The sequence below is a fragment of the Orycteropus afer genome, unplaced genomic scaffold, assembly GCF_000298275.1.
Source record: "Orycteropus afer afer isolate SDZICR_OR568_19922 unplaced genomic scaffold, OryAfe1.0 scaffold00022, whole genome shotgun sequence".
In the NCBI taxonomy this organism is placed as follows: domain Eukaryota; kingdom Metazoa; phylum Chordata; class Mammalia; order Tubulidentata; family Orycteropodidae; genus Orycteropus; species Orycteropus afer.
In genome coordinates this window covers 9,420,353-9,432,844 of record NW_006921609.1, presented here as the reverse complement: position 1 = coordinate 9,432,844, position 12,492 = coordinate 9,420,353, and the positions used below count along the sequence as shown (strand labels likewise).

Genomic DNA, 12,492 nt, shown 5'->3' with positions numbered 1-12,492 from the left:
TGGGACCCTTCCATAAATGAGAAGGCAAATCGCCTGGTTCACCAACTTTTTCTGTTTTGACCCCCACTCTCCCATCCGCCTGGCATGAACCCCTACAGAATAGAGGCGAGGTGGGCGGTTTCCTCCGACCAGTGGATGGGGCACCGCAGCCTCGGCTCCGCCCCCGACGCGCGCGTTCCCGTCGCCCGCCCAGACGGCGCAGTAAAGCGAAGCGGGGCGGGGTGCAGGGTGCCCACTCCATCCTGCGGGTGAGGCCGAAGGGATGTTCCCGGCTCAGGAGGAGGCTGACAGGACCGTGTTTGTGGGGAATTTAGAGACCCGAGTGCGGGAAGAGATTCTTTACGAGCTTTTCCTTCAGGTACCGCCTGCGGGGAGAAGGGCGAAACAGGAGCGGGGCGCGTCCTGCCGGAAGCGCAACTGTGGGGCGGGGCCACTTGGATAACCTAGAGCCCGGCCTCTTCCAGTCTTTCTCGTGCCGGTGTTTAAAGTATTTTTGCGTTGACTCACCTGACTCCAGGTGAGCGGCTGGGCTGTGAAGTGCCGGAGTGTGCGCTGCCATACCCACTCCCACTGCAGAGTCCTTGGGGTAGGCATTGATTTTGTTCTCCCAGACCCTAGGGCCTATCCCTGAGTAGGGGCTTCACTGAGGCTGCCTGAGCCTGGCTCAGCTCTAGCAGAACCGAAAACAGCCCTGTTACTTCTTTCTTCAGGTGATAAGCATCTCACGCTTTATATCTGCGAAGTGAGAGATACAACCCTAGAAATGTTTCAGTATACAGGTACATCCCCTAAACCCTTTTGGGTGGAAGATTACTTTTGCCTCTGTATTGGAGATTGAGATTATTTGGGCAGCCAGTGTACAATGACTGTGATCAGTTGATTTCCTGATCAGTTCTCTTTATTTTATACCAAGAAAGGCCTTTTGGAAACTGTGAGACCTATCAGTGTCCTTCTTCCAGGATTAAGTCTCCTCTAAGCACTCACTGGGAGCTCTGGTAGTGTAGTGCCTAAAGCACTTGACTGCTAACCAGAAGGCTGGAGGTTCAAACCCACAAGCCACGCCTAGGAAGGAAGTTGGGCAATCTACTTCCATAGTGATACTGCCTTGGAAACCCAAGGAGGGGTCTCTATGAGTCGGTCCGACTCAATGGCACATAACAACAACACTCACCTATTGTATACATCTAGTTCTCACTTGCTAAAGAGTTAATCCTCATTCAGCCATTCATCTGGAAGTAGATGGCAAAGAGAAGTACAGTGCTGGACATACAAATTTAAGAGATAACCTATGGTTTTTCCAAGAGAGGAAACTGAAAATTGATTACCATGATTTAGGATAATCTACAAAAGAGAGTACGTTATATAGTAAAGTGGTTTAGATTATGAGCTCTGTGGCTAGCAGTGTGACACAGAGCAAGTATCTATGCACTGCCATGGAGTCGGATCAAACTCAGTGACCCCTCCAGTGGCCCCGGGTTTCCGAGGCCATATCACTACGGAAGTAGATTGTCCAACCTTCCTTCCCAGGAGTGGCTGGTGCGTTTGAACCACCAGCCTTCTGGTTAGCAGTCAAATGCCTTAGGCACTACATTACCAGAGCTCCCGGGCAAGTATCTAGGTGCTTTTATTTCCTCTGTTGTCAAATACGAAGGAGTATTTGTGTCTACAATATGGTGTGGTTGTGAAGATTAAATGAGTTAATCCACATAAAACAAAACTGAGCTTGGCACTAAGTGTTTGCTGCTGCAACTATTACTAATATTAAAAAAAACCCAAAAACCTTCTGCCCTGGACTTGATCCTGATTCATGGCTACCTCCATTGTTTCCACAGGAGGTACATCTTTAAGGAAATCGATTGCCCCATCTGCCCCATCTTCCTTCGGGGGAGTGGCTGGTGGGGTTGAACCATCAACTTTCTGGTTAGCAGTCAAATGCTTTAAGCACTGCGCCATCAGAGCCCCTTGCTATTAATACTACTACAACAACAAAAAAAAAAACTCAGTGCCCTTGAGTCCATTCCATCTCATAGCAACCTCCTTTGGGGTTCCAGTAAATTGTTAGGGAAGTAGATTGCTCAGTTCTTCTGAAGAGTGGCTGGTGGAGTTGAACCTCCACCCTTCTAGTTAGCAGTCAAATGCTTTAGGCACTACACCACCAGAGCTCCTTCAATATTACTAGTACTATTATTAATACTAGTAGCTCTGGTAGCATAGTGCCTAAGGCACTTGACTGCTAACCAGAAGGCTGGCGGTTCAAACCCACTAGCCACTCCTCGGAAGGAAGTTGGGCCAATCTACTTCTGTAGTGATACCGCCTCGGAAACCCAAGGAGGGGTTGCTCTGAGTCGGGTCCAACTCGATGGCACATAACAACAACAATTATCAATACTAATATTAGCATCAAGAGAAATCAAGAAAGAGTGCTCACTTTCAGAATAAGGGCATGCTGTAAGGGAGACCTAAACCAAAACCAAATCCACTGCCAACCAGTTGATTCTGACTCATAGGCACCCTTTAGGACAGAGTAGTACTGTCCATAAGGTTTCCAGTGCTGTAAATCTTTATGGACTCAGACTCCCTCATCTTTCTCCTGCATAGCAGCTGGTGAGTTCAAACTGCTGACCTTTTGGTTAACAGCCAAATACTGTAGCCATTACTCCACCAGAGCTCCTTGAGAGACAGTTGTTGTTGTTGTTGTTGTGTACCGTCGAGTCACACCTGACTCATAGTGACCCCTCCTTGGGTTTCCGAGGCAGTATCACTACGGAAGTAGGATTGCCCAACCTTCCTTCCGAGGAGTGGCTGGTGGGTTTGAACCGCCAGCCTTCTGGTTAGCAGTCAAGTGCCTTAGCCACTATGCTACCAGAGCTCCCTGAGAGACAGTAGCAGAGCTAAATTTGAAGGACTAAGTATGAATTTACCAGGGGAAAAGGATTATTATTTGGTTTTAAGAGTTTCTGTCTTTATCTCTGGAATCTCTGGGTAGTGCAAAAGGTTAAAGCATTTGGCTGCTAACAGAAAGTTTGGTAATATGAGTCTGTCCAAAAGAAGGGCCTCAGAAAAAAATGTGGCAACCTACTCCAAATATCAGCCTTTGAAAAACCTGTGGAGCACAGTTCTACGCTGACACACATGATGTCACCATGATTTGTAATAAAACTGATGGCACCTCGTGTGGAATATAGGTGCTCTGGCGGTGCAGTCAGTGGTTTAAAACGTTCGGCTACTAACCAAAATGTTGGGGGTTCGAACGTACCAGCTGTCCCATGGAAGAAGGATGAGGCAGTCTGCTTCTATAAAGATATATAACCTTGGTAATCCTGTGGAGCAGTTCTACTCTGTCCTGTAGAGTCACTATGAGTTGGAATCCACTCAATGGCAGTGGGGTGATGATAATGTAGGACATGTTATCTTTGTCAGTAAACTAAACACCCCTATGTGGATTATAGATGCACACAATTTGGTAGATTATTGAGAACCGTGATTTGTTTTTATTTAGAATTCTAAGAATAGTTTTCTTTCCTAGATATGATACTTTTTGTTATTTGAAAAATATTGTTGTTTTTTTAGACTTTAATGTTTATCATTCTAACTTTCCATCTTTTTTAGCTAGTACTTTTTTATCAGGTCTAATACTTGTCCTTTCTTGTAATTATTTTTTCACCCAATTCTATCATTTAAAACTTTTTCTCTCTAAATATAAAATGTATATACTTATACTAATTTTTCTCCATAAGTCCTCAAGATCATTTTAAAAGCTCTTAAAATGGGAGGAGGAGAAAAAATGGTAGTAGTGGAAGGATAAGACATGAAGGCACCCATGCACACATATTATTTCTACTCAGTAAAGACTGGATCCACATCATATGTATATGTAACTTCTCAAAGAGCACTGTGGCACAATAGTCAAGCTCTGAGCTGCTAACTGAAAGGTCTAAAGTTCAGACCCACCCAGCAGTTCTGTAGGAGAAAAGACCTGGGGACCTGCTCCTGTAAGATCATAGCCAAGAAGACCTTATGGGACAGTTATACTCAGTCACATGGGATTGCTATGAGTCGGAATCGACTGGACAGCAAAACAGTAACAACATGTATCTTCTCATTTTTATAGATTTTCTCCCCACTTAAATAAAATATAAATCACTTTGAAGAGATTAGACCACCAGGTCTATGTTTTTCTTTTTCCCTGAAGTACTAGTATAACCTGGCAGGATTTGCTGAAGTGAAGTATCTTTTAACAAGGCTTCAACCCAGCAAAACCTAGCAAAGCTTAACAAATGTATCACTGTTGATGTGTTTCATTCTGGTTTAAAAAGACTAAACTGATGTGATGAATGCTATAAGCAAGCCTTAGTATTGCATTTTATCTTCAAAAATGCTTTGGTACATGCTGATTCCAGTTATGTGATATTCTGGAAAAGACAAAAGTATATGATCAATGGTTGCAAGGGATTCAGCGGGAGGGGGAGGGATGAACAATTGAAACTATTCTTTATGATACTATTAGTGGACCCCTGACATTATGCATTTGTTAAAACTCACAGGACTATATAATACAAAGAATGAACCCAGATGTTAATTGTGGACCTAGTTAATAATTATCTATCAATATTGGTCCATGAATTGCAACAAATGTACCATCGAGAAGAGGAGATATATGGGATATCACTGTACTTTCTGCAAACTGAAAAGTGCACTAAAAAGTAAAGGCTTTAAAAAAAATAATAATTTTGTCTTATCTAAATTTATCCATGTCAAAATTCAAATCATATAAACGTGTATAGCTTCTTTGTAATTTCCTGTATTTAAATATTGATAGTGAAAAACTTTGAAACTGTTATTATTTTCATTTATTATACATTTGTCCTTCTACTGTGTTGGGGCTTTTTCCTTAAATTTCTCATAATCCTTTGAAGCAAGCAAATCTAACTTTAATTAATCTTCTGTTATACATAAGGTTGGGAGCTCTGGTAGCGTAATGCCTAAAGCACTTGACTGCTAACCAGAAGGCTAGTGGTTCAAACCCACCAGCCACTCCTCGGAAGGAAGATGGAGCAATCTACTTCCATAGTGATACTGCCTTGGAAACCCAAGGAGGGGTCGCTATGAGTTGGGTCTGACTCGATGGCACATTACAACAACAACATACATAAGGTCACCATGAGTCAGCCATCTTGACAACAGCTAACAATACTTTCAGCTATTATAAGAAATGCTGGAGTAGAGATTTAGAGTGGAAAGATAATGAATTTAATTTGAAAGATGTTGAGTTTAAAGAATAATCAAACTCAATAATCAAAAGAATAATGGATGTCTCTAGGAGGCTGTCTCCATGAAGGAGGCGTTAGTGAGAGAAAATAGATTTGCTAATAAGCTGGTAGTTGAGGCTGGAAGGTGTGATGAACTTTGGAGAGCAAAAAGAATGAAAAGACAATGATGGAATCCTAAGGTACATCATTTTTGGATAACAATTAACATTTTTCTGTACATTGCAGACAACTTCTATGTTTATCCAATGCTACCGAAAAATAATCAATCATTAAAGTAAAATTAAAATTTATGAACCATTCGCCATTAAAGCTCACCTCTTTGTAAAACTTTGTACTTCCTCTAATCTTTGTCATGGTGTATTCTTTTTTCTTAGTTGTAATTAACACTTTTCTACAATTTTGTGCTCTACTCTACTTTTGAGGGCTTCTTTAGGTTTTTCCATTAATACCACCTGAATGTTTGTAATTTAGTGTTATTTTATTCCATCTTATTAATACATCATGGAATAGTATTCTCACTGTTTGGATTTAGAGCCTTTCTAATTTTTTACTCTTATAAATAATGTACCTACTTAAGTCTTAAACATATTAAAACATATTTTCCTCTGGTAATATATTTTAAATGGGATTACTAGGTCAAAAGACATGATAATCTTACTTTCTTTTGTAATGATTTTTAATCTTTTTGATAAAAACCATAGATTAAGATATAATATCAAATCTTTTTTCTGGTAACGCATCCAACATTGGGTCTGTCATTTCAATTTATTTTTTAGTTATTCACTGTTAATACATGCAGAGATGAAGTAGTATTTTAATCTTAGATTTGCTCTCTAAATTGTTTGAAGCTAAAAAAAAAAAAAAAAAAAGGTGTATTTTCCTGTTAAGACTTACTACCTATCATTTCCTATTCCTAACATTTTGCAGGAACATTCTCTGTTCATTTTAACATTCTCTGACTACCCAGAAAATACCAAAAAAATAATGAAGAAATGTTATGTTCATTGTTAATAAATGCATTATTAGTAGAGATACATAAGAACATTGCTAACAAGATTGCCTATTTTGGGGCTGAAGTTGAATTTACTTGTAAAAAAAATTGGATTTATGAAAAAATAATTTTTAAGTTTCTTACAGGCTGGACCATTAACCAAAGTGACTATATGCAAAGACAGAGAAGGAAAGCCGAAGTCTTTTGGATTTGTTTGCTTTAAACACCCAGAATCAGTGTCTTACGCCATAGCTTTGCTAAACGGAATCCGTTTATATGGAAGACCAATAAATGTGCAGTATCGATTTGGTAGGTCCTGCCACTGGTGCACTGTTGTGCTGACATGAAGCTCTATTTTAAGTGTGTTTTATTGTTGCTATTCTCAGAGGTATAAGCATTTTATATTATATATAGTTTAAGACCAGAAAAAAGTTCCCCTATGGTCTCTGCTAAATTTTCTCTGAACAGATGTCTAATTCATAATTACATAATTTATGCATTTAATAACATGCAAATTACATTGCCAACTCTATAGCATCTTTTCAGTCTTAAACTGTAAAATATTCTATTTTAGTGGTGCCCCACCCCAGCCCCAGCAAATAGGTGTGATGTTGCTATTACCTCTTATAAATTCTAAATGTACCAAACAAAACCAAACTCTGCCATTGAGTCTATTCCGACTCATAGCAACTCTCTTTAGGTTTCCAAGATGGTAAATCTTTACAGAAGTAAATTGCCCAGTCTTTCTTCACTGAGTGGCTGGTGGGTTTGAACTACCAACCTTCTGGCTAGCAGTCAAATGCCTTAGGTGCTGTGCCACCTAGCTTTTATATAAAAAAGCTTTTTCTTCTTCTGAAATTGCTATACTTCTTGTCACTGCTGAAGTATGAGGTCAAGTTCCTAATGTTTGGAAGATAAGGTGGGTTCATTAGTGTTTCTCCTGGGGAAACTAACCTCTACATATTGCCCTGGACCTAAGCCCAAGTAAGAGTAGAGTGCCCAAATGTAGCAACAGACTGACCCTTACTTGTAATGAAGGAAACTTCATGACATGAATGGCCTCAAAACACCTTCTCCTCAATATGTGTCAGGAACTGATCATCTATGATTAGATTCCCAGAGCTCCTTTCATATTTTTAGGGACTTCTCCTATATAGCATCAGGCTTATTGATGTTATCAGTTTGGGTTTTTTCATTTTTCCTTCCTCTTGCTAAACTAAAAACAAATAAGAATAAGAAAGCAATGCTTTGTTACAAAGGAAAATTACTTCTATTTCTAGTTGTGTTGTTTTTTAATGTCTTTGCAAAGAAAATTGACTGCAGTGTGCTCTCAAGTACTGTCCAGTTAACTCTTAAAGACTTGCAGAATGGTCTAGGGTGTGTTACGTTTTGACACATCCCTTGGCAGCTGCTGCTCAGCATCCTGTATAAAGTTGCATTGGCTTTTATCAGTGCAATTTAGAAAATGCATGCCTTCTGTACTTCAGATGGAGAACAGACAGTTTGCTATGTTTAGTGTAGAGTTATGTAGAGCAAAACAACATCATGTCTTATATAGGCCCATGCTAAGATAATTTTATGTACTGCTATTGCCTTGGACAAAGCTTGATTTTAATGCAATTTTTATAGGAACATAAATAATCTTTAAATATTATTTGAGAGATCTGATACATATATATGTATATATATATATATCTTATATGAAGATGGCATTTTTAACATATTAAAGATATTTTTAAGATGATACTTTAGATCAATATTATGTGTTCTTTGATTTGGGGTTGTTTTATGATTTAATGTTGAAACTTCAAAAAATTATTATACCAGGAAGTAATCTATTACTCTACTTTATTTTTTCAAGGGAGTTCTCGCTCTTGTGAACCAGCTAACCAAAGTTTTGAGAGCTGTGTAAAGATAAATTCACATAGCTACAGGTAATTAAAAATATTTTTCACAAAAATGAAGCAAATAAATATGCTCTTGTGCCAAGGAGATTTTTGTATATATTCTAGATTATTCTAAAACCTTGCTATTTAGACATAGGATAAATTGAAGGAATTCATTTATCTGACACCATGAGAAGTGATAGAAAATATTTATTTTTAGGTTTAGTCTTAATATTTTCAACAGTAGGTCATGAAGATTTACATATGTAATGTTTATATACTTTATGTAATTTATATACTTTATAGTTCACTATGTATTTTTCATAGCTGTTAAAAACTTAGGAATCCAAGAGCTCATTGTGATAGATTACACAGATAATACTATCTACATTTTACATGTAAGGAAATGGAGATGCAAAAGTTAACTAATTTCCAGGGTAACAAACGAGATAAGTGATAGTGCTAGCCTTGAAACAGCCTTATGAGAGTAAACCATCTGATTTTTTATTTTGCTACTTTTAAGAACTCTTCATTAATTTTCAAAATACTGTATCAGGTAAGCTAAACCAGAGATAGCTCAATAGATGCAACAGAAAGGCTCACAAACAGAATTAAAATGTTTAAATCACACTAGTAATTAAATCAATATTCAAAGTACAGTGAAAAGTAGGAGTAAAGAGCTGGATAAACTAACATACTTAAGATAAGGTGCTTGTGGGTAGAAGGAGCATACTACCCTAATACTCACATTCTGTTTCTGCTACATAAGCCTGTCCTGCTGATTGTGTGGTTATGAGGACCTCATTTGATGTTTGAGCAAAGTGTCCAATAAGACAGAAAGTTCTTGGGTGTAATGTCACTTACTTGTTCTAGCAAGGAGACACGGGAGCATCTGACCACAGAAGTAGCTTGTCAGTTAACCTTCTAGACACCATGGATTTTATCTGAGTTTCTCAGGCAGAGCAAAGACAAAAAATAAAACTGTTAGCTCAATATTGGCATGATTATGGTTTAGTCTTTGCATCCCTAACTATCTGTAAATAAAACTCTCACGTATCGCGTTCTGTTTTCTACTTATTCTATCTATCTTTGGCATGTCTTTCAAGATACTAACTCATTTATTATCTGTATTTTATAAATATTATGAATTCTGCTTCTGTCTTACAAGTTACTTTTTCTATCCCTAATACAGTGCCATTGGTATCTTACAAATTACTGGCTTACATACAGTCTTTGCTTACTTAGCATTGCTTGTGTTTCATGTGTCCTGTTTGTTTTCTTGGCTTCTGTAGCAGAACTGAATATTCTTAAGTAAACTGACAAGACATCTGAAGTTCTAGTCCATGTTAATTTTATCAGCCCACTAGGCCTAGGAGAATAGTCTCTTGTAACTAACTAATGTTCAGGCTTATCTTTTGGAAAAAGTTGCCCCTGAAATAAAGCACTACATGTTTCACAACTTCGTTCTCCCCAGCATTTCTGTATCAGTGAAATCAGGAGAAGCTAAGAATAAATAGGTTCTCAAATCAGATTGTGTGAATTTGAATCCTCCCTCTGCCTCATTATTAACCTTTGATCCTGGATAAGTTGTCTGTCCATTCTGTGTCCATCTCTATAATGAGGATAATACCTCAAAAGACTGTTGTAAAGATCAAATTTTATAATAAATGTAGGGTACTGAAAGTGCTGTGCACATAGGAAATTCCGTAAAAACCAGACTCAGGGCCATCGAGTCAATTCCTACTCATAGCATCCCCCTTTGTGTCTCTGAGGTGATAAATCCTTATGGAAGTAGATTGCCCCAATTTCCTTCTGCAGAGAAACTGGTGGGTTTTGCTGTCTGGCCAGTGCACCTTGTTTGCAACCACCACCCATTTGTCAGTAGAGGCTTGCATGCAGCTCTGATGCGGAACAGATTTCAGTGGTGCTTCCAAACTAAGACAGACTAGGAAGTAAGGCCTGGTGATGTACTTCTAAAAACCAACTAGTGAAGACCCTGTGGATTATAACAGTCTGATACTCTTGCATCATGTGTATGGCTCAGGACTGGGCAATATTTTGTTTAGTTTCCTTGTGCATGGAGTAGTCATGAGTCGGGCCAGCTCACCAGAAACTAACAGCAGCAGCAAATGGAGCAAGTAAACCATTAAAGACTAGCTACAGAATCTAACGAGTATTTGTGACATTGGAATATTTTTGACGTCTTTATAGAAGCAAACCTGAAACTTATGGACATTATGATTTTTAAATTGAAGATTCCCGTTATGATTTCTTAGTTAATATGAGGAAGAAATCAGAAAACATGGCTTTATGTTAGTATCAATAGTCTATTTATGAAAGAGCATATGATTTACAGTTTAACAATAACTGTACCTTCAAAGATAACTTGAAGAAAAATTTGTTTTTCACTTCTTATTTTGTAGAAGAGATAATTAACTATACTCATGGTCATTATTAACTGTCTTGATTTACTCTGTAAATGTGAAATGTTCTTTGTCTTTAATACAAGTATAAAATTGTTGTAACATTTTCCTATCAGAAAGCCAAATGCAACTCTACACAGAGATTTCAATATTTAGTACTTAAGACTTAAGGTACTGCTCTGGTAGCATAGTGGCTAAGACACTTGCCTGCTAACCAGATGGCTGGCAGTTCAAACCCACCAGCCACTCCTCGGAAGGAAGGTTGGGCAATCCTACTTCTGTAGTGATACTGCCTCGGATACCCAAGGAGGGGTCGCTATGAGTCGGGGCCGACTCCACGGCACACAACAACAACATGTAACTATATTATTAGCATAATAACTAATTATTTCTATATGTGTGTGTGTTTAAGGCTTTTAATTAATCTTAACTAATCTTAACTGAACTCTAACAAAGCAGATTTTTTAGATCAGTAAAAGCTGTCTTTAAAAAAAGAAAGAAAGACATTATGTGTAGTTTTAGCAATTTACTGTTTCTTCTTTTATCTCTCCAAAGAAATGAAGAAGTTGCGGGCAGATGTTCAGCTCCCACACAGTTCTTTTCAATTAATAATGCTGCTTTACCTCAAGAGTATTTTTTCTCTCCAAAAATGGTAAGTTTGATATGCCTTTGCTTTACTATAATATGATATAAACTATTAAGAACAGCGAGGTGATTTGAAACTTTTGATGCTCAAATCTAAACCGAAGATGAAGGCAGACACTTCCCTGAACACTCCTCAGTGGTGTTCAGCTTCCACACAGTCACTTTGAATTCCATACCTAGTCCCTCAGCAGACAGCTAGTGCGTCACCAGAAAAACGACCACAGATAGTGATGATGCAATAAGCATTCAAGGCCAAGTAAAATTTCTAGAGTTCTCAGTTAAGTGACTGTTTTAAAGAATGTTTTGAGAATTGAATCATTTCATTTACTGAAGCATTTTTATATAATGTAATAATCAAATATATATTACTTTTAGATGTATATTTTTAAATAAACATTTTTTAACTAAAGACAGATCTGTACAGAGGTTCTCAATAGAGTAAACTAAATTATTTCCACAAACTCCAAAATATAGTTCTGGCTTGTTTGTTGTTAAGTGCCATCGAGTTGGCTCCGACTCATAGTGATCCTATGTACAGCAGAACAAACCACTGCCCGGTTCCATGCCAGCACAATGATCTTTGCTATACTTGAACCCATCGCCACAGCCACTATGTCAGTCCATCTCGTTGATGGCCTTTCCCCTCTTTTGTTGACCCTCCACCTTACCAAGCATAACATCCTTCTCCAGGGAATGGACCCTTCTGAAAATATGACCAAGTAGGTGAGACGAAATCTGGCCATTCTTGCTTCCAAGGAGCGTTCCAGCTGCACTTCCTCCAGGACAGATTTCTTAGATCTTTTAGCAGTCCATAGTATGTTCAGTGTTTTTCGCCAGCACCACAACTCAAAAGCATCAACTTTTTTTCCTTATTCATTGTCCAGCTCTCAGAAGTACATGAGGTGATTGAAAATATCATGGCTTATGTCAGGCACACCTTAGTCCTCAAGGAGACATCTTTGCTCTTCAGCACTTGAAAAAGGTACTTTGCAGCCAATTTGCCCAGTGTTATATATCGTCCTATGTCCTGACTGCTGCTTCCATTGGCATCAATTGTAGAACTAAGCAATGTGAATTCTTTGACATCAATCTGTTCTGCATTTATTGTGATGCAACTTATAGGTCCAGTTGTGAGGCTTTTTGTTTTCTTTATGTTGAAATATAATTCATACTGCAGACTGTATTCTTCAGTCTTCATCAGAAAGTGCTTCAAGTCATCCTCACTTTCAGCAAAGTTGTGTTGTCAGTGTCTCACAGGTTGGTAATGAGTCTTCCTC

At 38.4% G+C, this 12,492-nt stretch overlaps 1 protein-coding gene across 1 annotated transcript in view; it reads left to right on the top strand.

The window, feature by feature from the left end:
- The first annotated feature begins 262 nt into the window (after nt 1-262).
- The window catches only part of RBM11 (RNA binding motif protein 11), a 19,980-nt gene continuing 7,750 nt past the window's right edge, over nt 263-12,492 (top strand). The window contains exons 1-4 of the mRNA XM_042783648.1: nt 263-358; nt 6,408-6,570; nt 8,123-8,195; nt 11,126-11,222. Coding sequence (XP_042639582.1) covers nt 263-358; nt 6,408-6,570; nt 8,123-8,195; nt 11,126-11,222 — 429 coding nt within the window. The remainder of the gene's footprint in view (nt 359-6,407; nt 6,571-8,122; nt 8,196-11,125; nt 11,223-12,492) is intronic.